The sequence below is a fragment of the Meleagris gallopavo genome, chromosome 1 (assembly GCF_000146605.3).
Source record: "Meleagris gallopavo isolate NT-WF06-2002-E0010 breed Aviagen turkey brand Nicholas breeding stock chromosome 1, Turkey_5.1, whole genome shotgun sequence".
Classification (NCBI taxonomy): domain Eukaryota; kingdom Metazoa; phylum Chordata; class Aves; order Galliformes; family Phasianidae; genus Meleagris; species Meleagris gallopavo.
In genome coordinates, this window is record NC_015011.2 from 14351443 (window position 1) to 14368796 (window position 17354).

The following is a 17354-nucleotide window of genomic DNA, read 5'->3' on the forward strand; positions in this document are numbered from 1 at the left end:
ACAGGCTGCCCAGGGGGGTTGTGGAGTCTCCTTCTCTGGAGATATTCAAGTCTCGCCTGGACGCCTACCTGTGCGACCTGGTGTAGGGAACCTGCTTTGGCAGGGGGGTTGGTCTCGATGATCTCTAGAGGTTCCTTCCAACCCCTACAATTCTGTGATTCTGTGATTCTGTGAATTTTCAGTGCAAATCTATTTTGTAAGTCTCAGAGCTATAACAGTCCAATAAACAAAAAGGAAGAAAAAATTTATCTGGTAACTCATCAAGCCTGCTGAGACTGAACCAATGCCACCTATCTGGTAAGAAATCCACCTTGTGTGAAAATAATAATAATATTAATAATAATAATAATAATAATAATCTGGAGATTGAAATCTTTCTTCCCATAGGAACATAATCTAGATATTATGACTAGAAAAAAACATTTCACAGATTCAGCATCCTGCATGTATTTTTCATAAGTTGTTTATTTTATCCAATGAAGATTTTCTGTTTGATAGAAAGCTTTTTCTGGCTATACAAGATGTCACCTTGTTTTAAAATCCTTTCTTAAGAATGATGGATGTTTAATAAAAGCAGCAAAATTCACCACTGATTTAAAAGGCTGGCTAACATATCTTCTGCCAGAGGACATAAATACATATACGTTGAAAAAAAAAATAGCACATAAAAAGCCTTGAGCAAAAACAAGGCTTTGTTCTGTAATTACATATTCTTGTTGTATTTAAAGATCTTAAATGTTCTTCCTCTCTTTGTTCTTCAAAGGAAAGCATGAAAACAACATATAAAATAGTCATTTGGAGACTACATTAATATCTTGCCTTCACTCTTATCCTGGATTTTTGCAGCTGCAGGCAAAACACTCATCTTCCCCACACATCCTGTTCTGGGCACTACCGTGAGAGGCTCAAAGCAGTCAAACCAAGCTCATGTGCTTCGAGTTTCGGCTGTTCCGTGTTTTGTTATAGAAAAGCACCTACTTTCACAGGTAGCAAATGGAAAGGTGGAGAAAATATGCTTAAATACAATGTTCTGTATTTCGTGATGAGAGTTCAAAGAATTTTGATTTTAAGGTGATCTCAGTCATTAAAGGAGGCCAGCTACAGCAGTGGGGAGCTCTGGACTAAATGGTGCTTTGTACACAGGCCATGGTTTAGGCCATATTAATATATTTCATGAACTGGAAGTTGTAATCAATGCACAAAGAAATATGTGTGTGTGTTGGTTTTTTTTTTTCTTGAGAAGTATCTTGCAGTGCAGAAATTCAATTACATTTCTTTTCCTGCTCAGACAAGATTCGAGTTAAAAACAATAGTGACTTAAAAAGAAATATAAGAGCCCAAGTCTAATACTGCAGATTCTAATAGTAAAATATTTGAGATCTAACTCCAGCTATGCACGTTTGAATCCATAGGAGTGGGCTGGGGATCTGTACTGGAGGCATACAGCAATACTTTATGTTGAGTCATAGGTTACCTATTCACTAAAACTGGGAAGTTAAAACCTAGCTTTGTGTCATTACAGAAACCACTGTTATCCATTCCACCAGAATAGGCAGATTAACCATTGATAAATGCTTCTCCATGAGCCAGATGGATTCAGTTCTTTTTCATACAAAACAAAAAAAAATCTGATCCAACTTTTCTTATGTTTCCTTTTTACCTGTACACTTTTTTGTTTGTTTGTTTTTACTCCAGGATCATCCATAAAGATGGCTTCACGTACCAAGAACGCATGGAGTTCCGACCTATCATTTACAGTAACACAGTGCAGTCTATCCTGTCTATCGTGAAAGCAATGACTAAGTTAGGGATCAGTTATGAAAACCCAGCTAGAATTGTGAGTATGAAGTTCTTTGTCTTTAAGTAGGTATTAAAATACATTCTTTTGAAATAACAGGAGATTCTAATAGAATAAAGAAAAAGAGTTCATTATTCATTTTATTGTAATATGACAAGAAAACAAGAGAGATTAGTATCTTCTTTACAGTAGGGAAAAGTAAGTACTGTTTGTGTTACGGATTCAACAAGAAGTCCTTACGTTACAATACATAAGAAAAAAAGAAAGAAGAAAAAATAATCTTTTCTTGTGTCTTTAGGCACTTATTTATTGATACTGGGAATTGTAATAAGTATTTCCACTTTAAGAATGAAATCTGGGGCTCAAACACATAAGGAAATGTCACATAGACCTGTTGGTAATACTTCGGTTTTGTCTTGCTCCTGGGGCAGAGAACTCCACAATGTACAGAAGCAACGCTACACATTGACACTGCAGAGAAGTGGAGTTTGACTTTCCTGGTGTGGGTTGCAGTCCTATACACAAGAACACTGAGGAAAAACAACACATTCCAGATTGTCCAACCTCTTTAAAGGAACCTGTAATACTGATTTCAGTGCCTTGTGGACTTTATGAGGAGACTTTAAATAGGATTCATGAAATCATCAGGAAGTAGTTTTGATCAGAAATTTGATCAGAGAGACAAAACAATGCAGAAACTCAATTCCCTCTTTTGTGCCCAAGAGCAAAGCCTAGCAATACCGTACTTCTGTTCAGTATGTTGGTTCCAAATCAGAAAAATTTGGGTTTCTTTTGGCAAGTAAACTGGCAATGCTCGCTTATTTACAGTAAGAATACCTGCAGTCTTCTGTCAATCTTGCAGAATTTTCAGAGAAAGAGCTAAAAGGAAAATACATACTTTCTTCCTAGTGCAGTGATTAGTACTATGTTAGAAATTCAGATCTCGCTGAGAATTTCTCGAAAGTCTGTCAGAATATCAATTGGTTCCAATTTCAGAAAATTCTACACATTCCCAAAAGATTCATCTTAGAGGGAATTACGTCTGTTTATCTGAAAGAAGCTCTTCTTGTTCCAGAAGCCTGTATCTTATTACAATGACATATGGTAGATTGACCTAAAAACTGATAAATAAATGATTCAGAGGTTACTAGAGGATGTACGATCATTTGACAAAATTAAAAAAAAATGCTTTCTTCTTTTATTCTTTTAAGAGTTCATGTTCACAAACCATGCAAACAAACTCACCATTCTTCTGGCTTGCAGCCCACAATGGTATCCTGGATTCCATTAGAAGAGGGGTGGCCAGCAGTGCAGGGGAGGTGACTGTCCCCCTCTATTCTGCCCTTTGAGGCTCCAGATGGAGTACTGTGTCCAAGCCTGGGGCCCCAAACACAGGAAGGATGATCTAATAAATTTTCTACCAACCTTCTTGATCATTTCTTCAGTTCAATGCGGTTATAAGAGCATTACGAGCAAAGATATCAAAGAGAATATGCAACATGCTCTGCTTCTCCTTTTATTCACAAACCAAATTTTACTGTAGAAGGCAAACAAGTTAGTTATATTAACTTTGCTCTTGGTGAATCCATGGGGCTGTTCAAAAACAGTGTGTCTAAACTATATCAAGACATAAGTGATCGAAAAGAAGAAAATTTTGAATTTGTACTTTACTTTTTCTTAACTTTTGTCCATATTAGACACATTTGGTGAATGTCCTTAGGGTTGTCTGGACCTTCCTTACTTCGTCTCTTTTTTTCCAGAGTTTTCTTCTCACAGAACATATAGCTAGTTACAGATATTATTATTAACTATTTATTATTAAACTCTAAAGCTTTTTGTCTAGTACCCAAGTTGAGAATTTCCTGGAATTACTTGTTCCTTTATGGAGAAGTCATTGTTTCACGAGTTGACCATGGAGCAGCTTCTCAGAAATGAACATACACCAAGTATCCCCTGCCTGCCCCTAGGAGACTACTGCAATCCATGCTGTAAGCAGCAACATAAATATTTTCAACAAGAAAATTAAAATATGAAAGCCCAAAGCTAGTTTGACAAATGCTCATTTGTGGAGTACTGCTGTGCAAAAGAGATATAAAACTTCTATTTTTTTCCTTTGGATGCATTTATTTTAACAAAATTGAAGTTAGAAGGATCACTGTAAGCAGATCCTATAAAGCTTCTTCAAAAAATCTATGCTAACTTCACAGAAATTATTTCCAAGGGTTTTTGCAGATTGGTGAACCAATAATTGATTTTTAAATTTTTTTGTTTAATTTTTGTTAAATAGGCACAGTTCATTTCTTAGCATCATACAAACCAAATGCAGAAAATACAGATATTGTGAGTTTATCACTTACAGCACACTAAGTCCACCCTTATTTTCTATGTCATTGGCAGAGCAGGCCTTTAGTCAACTACATCTGTATAAGGCATTTGCAGTGCCTTGTTTCTATTCCCCCAGAATCACAAAAGAGCAATCTGGCTCTAAGTTTTAAAGATTCTGGAAATTTCACTCATATTTACTAAACATTATCCCTTCTTCCAAATGCAAAGCTAGCTTGCTTTTTCTGTGAAATCATTACACATACGTAAGTTTGAACTGTTTAGATATAAAGCTTGATTTCTGTTGGACTTTGTTCTTCCTGAGTTCTGATCCAGAATTATTTGACTAAAGTCACTGAGGCACTGACTGAGCTTATCTTGAGCACTGAAAGCAGTGCAGAGACAAAGTAGCAAAGACAAACTAAACATTATATAAACCAGGGCTATGATAGACTCTGTTTGCTGCTATCTTCCTTTCTGACGTAAGAAATAAAATCCACCATTGCCACCTTTTGCATAATAACCAATGAGCTCGAGGCTTCTCATTATACATTACTGAACCAACAGTTTCAGCATTGCAGGAGAACAGCTATAAACATTAAATGATATGTGATATCATCAAGGTAAGAACTTGCCAATTCTTATCTTGAAGCTGAACATGTGTGCACTCAAGACAGCAGCCCTGAAGACAAATAAAGCTGCATACACAAGAAATGATGAGTCAGGTCGGCTGATCACAGCACTGACCTGTAGGATGGAGCTGTAGAATGGAGCTGTTTGTTTGTGGGGTTTTTGAAAGTACAAGGACAAATGTACTGTTCTCTTTTTTTCTTTTAAACAAAACTAAATTTCTATTTTTCCACCTTACATCATAGAATCATAGAATGGCCTGGGTTGAAAAGGACCACAAGGATCATCTAGTTTCAACCCCTCTGCTATGTGCAGGGTCACCAACCACCAGACCAGGCTGCCCAGAGCCACAGCCAGCCTGGCCTTGAATGCCTCCAGGGATGGGGCATGTTATATTATATCTGCACGTTAACTTAATTTTACCACTATTTCATAAAACCTGCTATCTTTTTCTTTCAATCAGTCTCTGATTTTCACAACATTTCTACAGAACCCATGTATGAATAAAAGAAAAAAGAAAAAGCAAAAAACTCTGTATCACAATTTGAGTCTAACTTTTGCAGTAACTAATGGAAAGTGAACTTGTAAAAGGATGCATAAGTGAGCACAGTTACGTGGAAAAAAAAAATGAGAAATTTCCCTGACACTGCAATTCCTTGTAAACCAAGCACACCCAGAAAGAGAGTACAGTATGTCTGCAGAATATTTACTGAAATTTCTTCTTAGGAAGATGAAAGGAAACTCCGTGAAATGGAAACAAATCTGGATGATAGCAACATGTCTTCTGAGCTGGTTGAACTCATCCAGCAACTGTGGAAAGACGGCGGGATCCAGGCATGCTTTGCAAGGGCATCAGAGTATGAGCTCAATGACTCAGCAGCCTAGTAAGTGACACAACCTGAGGGTGCTGGGCACCTGGCTGTTACTGCAACAGCACGGGGTCCTTGCAATTAAAACTTTTCCACAAGTGTAATCTACAAAAATTATTGCTCATTAACCCAAGAAAAAATGAGGCTTTTGCTGGTTTGTTAATAATGTATCTGAGACATTCAACCGAGGAAAGCAAGCAAAACTAAATAGCTCAATTCTGTGAGTCGTCTTAACTTTTTGTTTTTAAAAATGTCTGTTGCCTCTAGGTAATTCTAAAATTGACAAAATGGAGGACAAAGTGAATTGAAACAGCCTCGGCTTTACCTGAAGTTGTACTTTAATACATTCAAGATTTCAAGCAGCTAAACATAAGTCCAGCAAAAACCATAAGTTTCCTTTAAAGGAATCTGGCTTCATGCCCTGGTCCCTGGGCTGTTAGTATCTCAGCATCCATCTCGGTCTGTGATACCTGATGGCTCCAGTTCGCTTTCTGAGATCTGGGAGGTGGCAGGCACATAAACAGAGACTAGTGCTGTTCAGCTCTGACATCATGGAGGGTCAGGATCCAGCTGGAGATCAGCAATCCTCTATGGACTTAGATGATTGCACAGATGATTGCACTGTGTTTGTCAGATGATTGTCAGAAGATTGTCCTGGAGTGCAGAAATCTGCCCCTGGGTCTGGAGTGCTGATCCAGCTCAGGTTCGTTCCAAGAGGTGCAGCTTGAGCCTTTGCTGCTCTCGCAGCTCCTCCTGCTGGATAAAGGCACCTGCACAGGGAAACTGCTTGAGGTGCTACTTACGCCTGGCAGAAAAAAAGCATGGTCAGATTCTAGATAGTAATAACTCGCCAATTTTAGATAAGAGAAGGGATATATCATGACAAAATAAAAATAATAAAAAAAAAACTCTGATATTCTTCAGACCATTTCAGCAAGGCACCAATACACAGAAAACATTGTGCTAATGTGAGCCTGATTTGGCATTTAGACTTATCTACTGGCCAGCTCTCTATTCTGCCACTGGAGAGTTGGCCAGAAGTGCCCTCCTGGGGCTATTTACAGCAGTGGGAAGAATCCAAAGATGTCTCTTGCTCTATTAATTAAATAATTAACTTGCAATTGCACTAGGATCAGATGAATTTTATGGTCTTTATGACCATACACCACCATATCTTTACAATAAATATATATACAGAAGTGGCTTTGTTTTTGTTTTTACTTACAAATGTATTAAATATTGCAGAGAAGAATGACAAGCTATGAGGTTTGTTTTGGTAGTTTTTTTCTGGTTGAGATGAACAGCAAAGCTTCATGCTGGGCAGACTGTACTGCAGTAGAAAAAAAATATGAACACTAACAAACATTAGAGAGTCTGTGTTTTCTTTGACAGAGATAAGATACATATTACAGAAAGAAAGGTGCCAAGTGAGACAGCGTAAGAGCTTTAAAGTGTTTCAACTGTTGTTATGTGGTTTCTTGCTTTTATTTTACTTCATTATTTGAGTGTCAATATCTAGAAAGATTAGTAGTCAAGAAACTACTCGCATATCACCTCTTCTTTTCCTTTTATTGAATAAAAACCACCTTGCATTGCTTCCTAGATCAATCAATGAGATTTATAGACTTCGTTTGGCCATTTGTAAATTCCTTTTCCCTGGAAGAGAAAGGAGAAAGGCTGGGGGAAGGCCAAGAACTGGTTTCAAAGATCTGGTTCAAGATTCTCATTTCATGCTGATTTTATCTCTGTATGCTAGACACAAAACTAGATAATCCACTCTTTTCAGCTAGCTTTGAGACTGTTAACCTCATGGGTTCTCAGCTTGGTTGAAACGTCTGTTTTTTATTACAAAATATTTATTTTTAAATGTCATGCACCCTCCTCTTGTAAACTTGTCAAACAAACCCCTAACTAAGTGGAAACTGGCCCCAAACTGTGAATTACTCCAAACTCTTCTGCCTTCTCTTTTACTTGGGAAGGAAGATAGCATTACAAGAGAATGGTTTGATATGCTACAATATTTCTAGTCAGTCTGTTATGAAGATGCAGTTTTTCTTCCCCTGTGGTGCTAATTTCCATTTACTGAAGTCAAATGGACAAAATCCCTTTCCCGCCAAGGTATTTTTTAGCATCCCAGAGAAAAACATGGATTTTCTTGACCTTCAATTCTCAGAAAGATGTTTATTATATACAACTAAATTAATGACATTTAATATATGTAATATTTTTTAAATCTAGATTGTAGATAAAGATTGTATAACAAACAATAGTATTTAAGCATGTAATTTACAGAAAATATTTAGGAGTTCAATATGAATGGACTGATGAATATGTCATGCTTGGTTCACCCTTTGAATTCACCAGTCACCATTTCTTTTTACTCTCCTTAGTTACCTCAATGATTTGGATAGGCTAGCAATGCCTGACTACGTGCCTAGTGAGCAAGATGTTTTGCACTCCCGAGTGAAAACAACTGGGATTATTGAGACTCAGTTTTCCTTCAAGGATTTGAACTTCAGGTACAAAAGATGCATTGTCAGGCTTGTGTGGTTTTACCTTTTGATGTATTTTTTATTCAAAGTCATTGATTATATTATTACTAATCCAGTTGTTATATTCTTGAATCTTCTTTTTGTAAGTGCCAAAGAAGATATTTTAGTATCAGCACTCCAACTTTAAGTATATAATGGACTGTTATTAGGAGATCTCAGAATATCAGGTTCTAAAAGGACGTTTTACATATGTAAGTGTTTTCAAAGCATTATTTGTATTCTGCCATTTGAATAATTGCTTGTGACATTTATAAAATTTGCCTAACTAAAAGTCCTTAACAGCATGCAAAACATTTGATGACTACTAATTTGCATGCATTCTCAACCTTTTACTCTCCTCATTTGGGAACAGAAATAACTGCTCTTAACAATGGAATACATTACTTTTGTCAAAAAAAATATGTCCCATGGATAATTATGTATTACCATGCATGCCGTCATTCTCTTTTAAGGTGAAAAGCAAAATGTTCAGAAAAAAAAAATCCTCAAAATTAATGTCTCTAAGAAATCTGACTGCAAAAAATTGACATCTTCAGATACTCAGATTTAATTACTCTTGGTGAACAAACTAAAAACGTAATTCCATGTTAAAATATATTTGAATGAATTTTGATTATTTCAGTGTTCTATAACCCCACTTTTCTCTATGGATTGAATTCCATTTAATTCTTAGTTTAAAGGCCACAGCGTGCATTAAGGAACATAGACTAGACAAGAAAATGTCTATAGAGACAGTTGTAGGAAGTATCAGGATTATATTTTTTACGTTTTTCAGAGGGCTTACTTTTTCCTTTTGTGCCAATTAAACATCTCCCAAACTATCTAACTTAACCACACAGACGCTTTAATGTAACTGAGATGAGATTACGTGTACAAATAAGACCCTAAAATAGATGTACAAACAAGAAAATTATTGTCATCAATAAATAGGTCACCTCTGGAAACTGCCTTCATAAAATCATAGAATAGGACAAGTTGAAGGGACCTACAATAATCATCAAATTCACACAGGACTACCCAAAAATCAAACTCTATATCTGAGAGCATCGTCAAAAAAAAAAAGACAACTTGACCTCTGGCAGCTTGGGGCTGCCCACTGCTCTGGGCAGCCTGTTCCATGACCACTGCCCTCTAGTGAAGAACGTTCTAATGCTATAGCGCAATGTCATAAACATACTGTTCTTTTTTTCTCTGATTAATGTACTTCAGACTGCTTTTTGCACTGGAAATTTGATCATTTACACAGTTACAACTATAGTTTATGCAAGATAAAAAAATTAAATCAAGATGGAGAACAAAATTATCAGACTGCAAACCCTCTATGAGATGAACGCTACCAGTCAGAATAAAATATTACAATTGTGTTTAGGTCCAGATGAAATTTAGCACAACTGAAAATAAGATTCCTATCTGAATGCCTGTAAACAAGGGAGAGGTTCCTAATGATATTGAAAACACACACACACAAAGTCTGTATTTAGCATCTTTTTTGCATCACAGTAGTATTATGCGAGTAAATTAATTGATGGTTTTATGACTTAAGTTAAATGAAGTCACTACAAAACAATCTGAGAGGTTTGTTCATCTATAGGGATGCAGAGCAGCAATAAATCCATCTTAACTACCCAGTTACAGCTAGTTTGCATGCCAGAGCAATGGGAAACAGCTGGGAGATCCTGATGACTCTGCACTTAGTTTGATAAGCACCATAGAAACATCTATATAGAGAGGGACACTTCAGTGTTCAGAATGAGTTTTAGTTGAAGTACTTCAGAGAGGCTTGGGGTCACAAACCAAACATGGATAAAAAGAAATCATGAACAGATGCCTTATTCACTAAAGTTTTTTTACCCTCTTCTGAACTGAATGAGCCAGTAAACATTTTGTGCTGTAAAAGCCTGAATATCACAGTACTGCAGTTCCACAGGAAACATGTCTTTTTATTTGCTATCTTCTTTGTCATTATGTTGTTTTAACATAATTTATCTTTGCTGTTGTCTTTAATTTCTTTCATTAATTGATTTTGATTTCCAGAAGTGAGAACACACTGAAATATTTTAAAAGGACTACTCTCCTGCTGTAGTATCCATTGAAGAGCTGAAATCAGGCAAGCTTTATTTTAGCCTTCAGGTCTAATACTAGTCTCATACCCAGAGTGGCTCAATTTTCCATGAGTAGTGCTAGAAAAATGCAGAGCTTTCAAGACTATCTTAGCCTATCTTGATAAAAGAATGTTAACATCAGAAATATACCACTCATGGTATGACTTCAGCTTTACATATTAAGTTCTGGACTGACAAGAGAAGAACTAAACAAGCTAAGCTTAGTACAATAAAAACTGTCCATAAGCTTTGTATCTGGCCTTGATCTTTTACTATCTTAATTTGACTTCTCATGAATAGTCACAGGACCGTATGCTAAAAGCTTGCAGGAAGGGACTACATATTTGTTTGATAACATATGCTTGTTAAACTTCACTGAAGATTAAATTTTTTAGTTTCTTTTTTTCCTTTTTTTCTCTTTTTTGTCTCTGATTTCAGAGTTGCATACCACAAACCAAGGAAGACACAAAGAGGCAGTTGACTTTTAGGCACTAGTCGTAACCAAAAGTCAAGATGGTTTATGTTGATCTCACTCAGTTTAGCCTACTGAATTCAGGGAAGATGTGGTTGGAAGAATGCCATTGTTGTTAGCAGAATCTTGTTCCAAAACAGCTTCCTGATTTCCTAATGATTCACATTAGTAGACACAGAAAGATCAAGGAGATGAAATGTACTAAAAACATTGTTTTCTCAAATTGCTTCTCAGCTAACCAAGTAATTCATCACTAGAATTGGGAAGGATTTCATTTCCTTGAAGAAGGATGAAAAAATGATAATAAACTTTGTTTCGATCAGATGTATTGCTGATGGTGAAGAAAACAGGATTGATGTATTGCAAAAAAAAAAACAAGTGTTTCAAGTAATAAATTTCTCTGATTACTACTGACTTGATTTTCTCATACTGAATCAATTTTCATTGCTAGAAAAAATGAATTCCATTTGATTTTAGATACTGCAGGAGATACATTCAAAGTGTAAGACCCAATAGAGTTTCTTAAATGAATGGATAATGCAAGAGGGGATTAGGTTTAACAGTTTAAATTCAGCAACATACTGAACAGAGAAAAATCATCATGCACAAAAGGAATCAGATTTCTTGTTTCTCCTTGCCAATGCACTTGAAAAATGCTCATTTTGCACAGAGAAAAATAGTGAAAAGAAAGACCAATTCCTTATCATTGTAAAACTGCAAATATAAGTAGTAATTTTGAAATCTAATGCTAAGAAAAACAATACTAATTTTGACAGAAGGTCCATCTATATTAGGCACTAAACTGTAATGTATTGAAGCTTGAAACTAGGTGTGCTCAGTTAATTTTGGAATCCATACAAAAAGTCCATAAAAGGTTTATATGATTCTACCCAAAGGCAGTAATTTCTGGCAAAAGCTGGAGTAAAATAATGCAGGGAAGGACAACTCTGCATTTTTGCTCTCTGTGAATGAACAAATTTATGTTCCCCATGAATTACTGCTTAAAGAGAACTAAATGAGATGGATAAGGCAGAGACCTCTGCATAAACACAGGCTGCTGGTTATACAGTACCTAAATGATCACACAAGGACAATGAATCGATGACTAAATATAAAATTACACCAGCATAACTGGTGGATCAAATATTGTCTGGCTTCCGATCATATGCCTTACTGGTGAGCATGTCAGTTCATCACAAGCAATTCTATAAACACATGATCATCGTTCTAAGAGTCTTTTGTGAATGTTTCATGTATGAATTCTGTCCTGAAAAATCCTTGCCCGCAGAGCTAAGTCCTGTGCTCATCTCTTGTGAAGAGTCCATCTTCCTCAACAGAGAAGAATATCTGTCTGCTTTGTGCAGATATTTAAGCCTTTACATATAAAGCCATAAATAATACATAATTCTCCTGCTGAGATGGGAAAAGACCAACGAATATGTATTTTGTCAAAATTGGTATTTGATTGTCATCTCTGTCTAGTTGCACTCTGCAAATAAGCAGTGTGACTACATCCTTATAAGTTAGTGCTTCACATTGTACATGGTTTTTTTCTGCACAGGATGTTTGATGTGGGTGGACAGCGATCAGAGAGAAAAAAGTGGATTCATTGCTTTGAGGGAGTGACCTGCATCATATTCTGTGCTGCACTCAGTGCCTATGACATGGTTCTGGTGGAAGATAAAGAAGTGGTGAGTCAGAAGAAACAATCCTTTTTGCTGCTTAGTTCTAATGCATTCTCTGATGGCTTATCAGAATTGTTCCCGTTCCCTTACAACAATTTAAAGGCTATTATGCTGCACAGGTTCTTGTCAGTGAAGAATATTACAGTAAAAATTACATATGGGTTAAGATTTGATGTTCACCTTTTGCATCACAACAGAACAGAATGCATGAAAGCCTTCAGTTGTTCAACAGCATCTGCAACCACAGCTGCTTTGCAACCACTTCCATCGTGCTGTTTCTAAACAAAAAAGACCTCTTTCAAGAGAAAATAGCAAAAGTTCATCTGAACATCTGCTTTCCTGAATACAATGGTAAGTTTGGGGTTTTCAGAAGAAAATACATTCAAATGATTGAGATTTTTATTCAGATCACCTACAAATAGCCATTTAAAGACTAGGCATCTTGCCTGAACATCTAGCCTTTTTTCTCAAAAGACAGGAAAAGGAAAGACATTGGAATTCATCTCACTCAGGGTACTTAGGTTGGGGTCAGCTGTCTCTGGAGATACTTATTTCTCTCCACTGCAAGTAGAGGAATCTGAGACAACTAGAAGTTTCAAATGGTTGAAGTCTTATATAATGAAAACAATTCTCATTTCAGTAGAAGCCAATGGATTATCACTCACATATTTCAACCAGGTCTTTTGTCCCCACTTGGAAAACCATTTCCATAAAGGAATTCTGCCTCTTTCTGTATGTCACAGTGGTATCTACTGGAAAAAGAGAATAACAACTGTTCCAAACTAATGCAAGAGAATACATGAAGCTATGTTAGAAAGTGCCAGAATAAAAACAAATGCTACCAGTATTTTAGTATTAATCTCCTGTATTCCAGATAGGGATTGCCTGAAATAAAGCATGCTTCAATAAATTATATTAATGGAAGAGAGATTGTGTGGACTTCCTGACAAAGAGCTGCTTCACTTCTTTTTTTGAGAATCTATCAATATAGTGACCCAAAATTGCCCACTGCTTCACTGCAAGAATCAAACACTTTGCTGGAGTCCATGGAACAATGTCACTTTACCTTCATAGACACATGGGAGCCAGCAGGGCCCCATACTACAGCCTGTTTCTAGATGTCTCATCCTTCTCTAGACCTACACTCAGTCTCAGTACCAGTGTTTAAACCTGCAGTTGCTCTAACAAAGTATTGCCAAACAGCAGGAAATTATGTATCTAATTCTCCCAGAATTTATGGTCCCTCCTTTCTCCTCCTGTTTGTCTCACTTTCTGCTTTCTTTCTAAAGTCCTTAACAGTGTCTTATTCACTTGAGAGCATTTCACTTAAGAAATGAGGAATTGCAATTTAAATTTGGATGGGCAGTATAGATATGGTATGTGTCTTCTGTGTTTCCACTAGGACTAAATACATTTGAAGATGCTGGGAATTATATCAAGAAACAATTCCTAGACTTGAACATAAGGAAAGAAGATAAGGAGATATATTGTCACCTAACCTGTGCCACAGACACCCAGAATGTCAGGTTTGTTTTTGATGCAGTCACAGATATAATAATCAAAGAAAATCTGAAAGACTGTGGGCTTTTCTAGCCATTTATTTCCTGACTCGTAGTCCAGTTCCATGTCTGTGCACTTTCTTCTCTTCATCCTGCTTACTGACTGAAATAAAACTCAGTAGGAATGAAACAATATCAATTAGGCTTTTGTTAGTTGTGAATTGAAGCCCTGGGTACAGCGAAAGCATTGCAAAATTACACTGACTTTCTGTGCATCATAAGAAGATTGAAAAACATGCTTTGCTCCACAGAGATGCTAGTGACTGATAGATGAATCAAAGGGACATTCCTATCTCAATCAATATGTTTTGTAGGTAATCAGAAGCTGTCAGGAAATTCCTACTTCAGTGTCCTGTGTTTTCCAGTGAGAGGGCTTAAAAGGATAATACCAAACAGCTATTAGGTAACTGGCACGCTTAAAGCTTTAAAAAAGAAAAGTCATAACATTAAAATACTATCAGCGGATAATTTCCATTCACTACTCATGTTTTCATGTTACATTAACAACAAAAAATGACATAAATGACATTCCATTAACTTAACAGAACCAAACTCCCAGACTTAACTGTCATACGACAAAGAGCAGTGCAAATCTGGATGTTTAATAACAGTGTTTTGATGGAATTGCTGAGAGACATACACCTAGAAACTGCACATATGTGAAATGCTGCTATTCAGTTGCTGGGGGACAGGAAAGTAAGATGGTGACAGATAGCAGGTAAGTTTCTGGAATCTCTGAGAAAGAAAAAATATTACAGTAACTGTCAGTTTCTGCATATGCCATAAAGGCAAGCTGAAACAATTTTTAACAATTAAATACTTGACTTAAAAAAACAAAACAGTAATTAGTAGTTCTTCAGCTGAGCAGCTTTCCAGTGACATCTGCAGTCATTCTCACCAGGGCAGAGCAGATGAGAAGCTCCTGTCCCCAGGGCAAAGCACATTCGTGACACTCTGATGCAGAGATCTATTATCTATGCAAATTAACTGCTAATGAAGAACTGCTCCCATCCAGCTCTCCCTAATTTATTGTGCCTTTAACTAGAAAAAAAATTATGGTAAACAAAACCAGCATTCTTTCTAAATATATTAAACATATTTTTGGAATTTTGTCTTGGAGCAACACTCACTTTTGAAATATGATAAATAATGTTTAAAAAAAAAAAAAAACACCTTCCATTGAAGACATTTCAAGAGTGATTATTAGGCTTTGGTTCATGGAGTAGCACCTTGAGGCTTCAGTTCACGGAGTAGCACCTTGACAGACACTTGCCAAGCTAAAGGGCAGTCTTCCTATGCTTGATTTTGAAAATCATGTGCATGAAGCCTTAGTCAGAGCTGTGCAGAGAGCTGTCCTAAACCAGCACATGACTAAGATATAATTTGTACTTTCTGGATTTCTATTACGGCCTATCTGTAATGCTTCACTTGATTAATTTCTTGTTTGTGCTGAAAATAATGGATTTCCAGTGGTAAGTTTCTGGTTTCATTTCCAGCAATAAATCTTATTTTAAATGAACTATTTGAACTGTGGTGGCATCAGCATTAATTTCTGAAAGTCCTAGTGGAATAATAAAGGTCAAGAACTTTAAGAAACAAACCCATAAGCAAACACATCTCTCAAACATATCAAGCAAATGCCTTAGAATAAGATGGACCTTGCACTGCAGGCTGAAAGCTGATAAATATAAAGCTGTACAGATTGAGTATCTGTGAGAATCCTTCTTTGTTTTTTGGCTCAAAGCTTGCTTCCTGAGGTATTTCTTCTGATAAGACTCTGATTGATTTGTTGAGGAGGCAAATGATGGGTGCTACCGTGTGACAATCGACATCACTTTGTGGACATTTGAAAGCACCTTCCTCCAGAGCTGCTTGCCTCTGGAAGAGAGTGCTCAGGAGTCTTTACTGGTGGAAGATCTGGTCTGTGACTACATAGCTCCAGCTTGATATGGGAAAACTGGGGAATGATACCATCGTGTCCTGTGAAAAACAGGATGCAGATCAGCATCCCTGCTCCTTCTTATCTGCTGGCAAGGCCCAGAAGGTGGGAACAAAGGAGTTCCTGCTGATATCCCAGAGACAGAAGCTGCCACTCCAAGGAGAGCTGACTTAGCCACTTTGGATTTGTGCTGTCACTCCAAAGACAGATGACTCGACCACTTTGAAAGCATTGATAAGGGGCCATCATCACCATGATCACCGTTGCTGTCGTCGTTATCAACAGAAGAAAAATGCCCGACTACTCACCACTACTGAAGATCAATGGCTGAACTACGAGCCACGCTGGATCCATGGTGGTGACTATCTCCCTCTTGCTTCCTATAAAGACTCCTTGCTTCTTCTTTCCTATCTTTTCTATCGCCCTCCTTCCATTCCCCCTTACCCTAATTCATAATTGTGTCTGTCCTTCCCTTCCCCATCTTCCTAATTAAGATTTGTAACAAATTGGTTGGACCAACATTTGAACCGTTGTTTCTTAATCTCACGCCAGGTATACAGATATTAAAAGAACCCCCTCTCCCTTCTATAAATTGGAACAAGACAGTATGCTATGTCACACATTAAGAAGACAGGGTGACCACTGGTAGAAACAAAACTTGACACGTGGTGATTGGCATGACCTGTTCATTTTTCAATCCTTAACCTGAGTTTCTGGCAAACCAGTGATACATAAGCACAGTGCTTTGTGATCCTCCAAGAGAAATGACTGTGGATGCAAACTCACTGATGTGTTTCTCTTTACCTCAGGAAGATTTTTTTGAGCCCAGCCATCCCTGGCCCCAAAGTTCTCCAGTAAAGCCAGTGATCCCAGACATGGCACAGCTGGGAAGAGCTGCTGGCTGGGACTGCGCATCCCACTTTGGTGCCAGCCCAATTAGAACAGGTGGCTAAACCCCAAATAATCACTTCATTCTCACTTTTAAGGGTGTTATTTATGCCGTCGACAACTGCTGCGGCACACTGGTTCGCACTTTGCCAAGGAGGCGGTGACAACTGACAACCCACACTGGGGAATGCAGTCACCTCACCAAGCAGGCTTGGGGATTCCTGCATCTGCTCAAGGGCGACTTAGAAAATCAAGTTAAAAAAGAACAACTCAGAGTTAAAAATACGTATTAGTGATTATAGTGATTATACCAGAGGAGCCCAAGGTGCACGAATTGTGAACAGATCAGCTCGAGCCCCGTACGGGTCACAGCCGTGCCTAAAGGCTGAGCGGGAGCGGCCTCAATGCAACTTTGGACCGGCAGCGCTGCCGAGCAGCCCCGGCATGGCGACCCTCTCTGCCGCCTCTTGCCCCGCCCGCAGACGTGAGAGGCGCTATGCGCCCCCGCCAGGGGGCGCCATAATACCGCTAGAGCCCG

General features: G+C 37.6%; 1 protein-coding gene across 1 annotated transcript in view; it reads left to right on the forward strand.

The window, feature by feature from the left end:
* Positions 1–15488, forward strand: part of GNAT3 (G protein subunit alpha transducin 3) — a 19338-nt gene extending 3850 nt beyond the window's left edge. The window contains exons 2-7 of the mRNA XM_010728891.2: positions 1696–1837; positions 5477–5634; positions 8010–8138; positions 12307–12436; positions 12628–12781; positions 13833–15488. Coding sequence (XP_010727193.1) covers positions 1696–1837; positions 5477–5634; positions 8010–8138; positions 12307–12436; positions 12628–12781; positions 13833–14023 — 904 coding nt within the window. The 3' untranslated portion in view covers positions 14024–15488. The remainder of the gene's footprint in view (positions 1–1695; positions 1838–5476; positions 5635–8009; positions 8139–12306; positions 12437–12627; positions 12782–13832) is intronic.
* The last annotated feature ends 1866 nt before the right edge of the window (positions 15489–17354 follow it).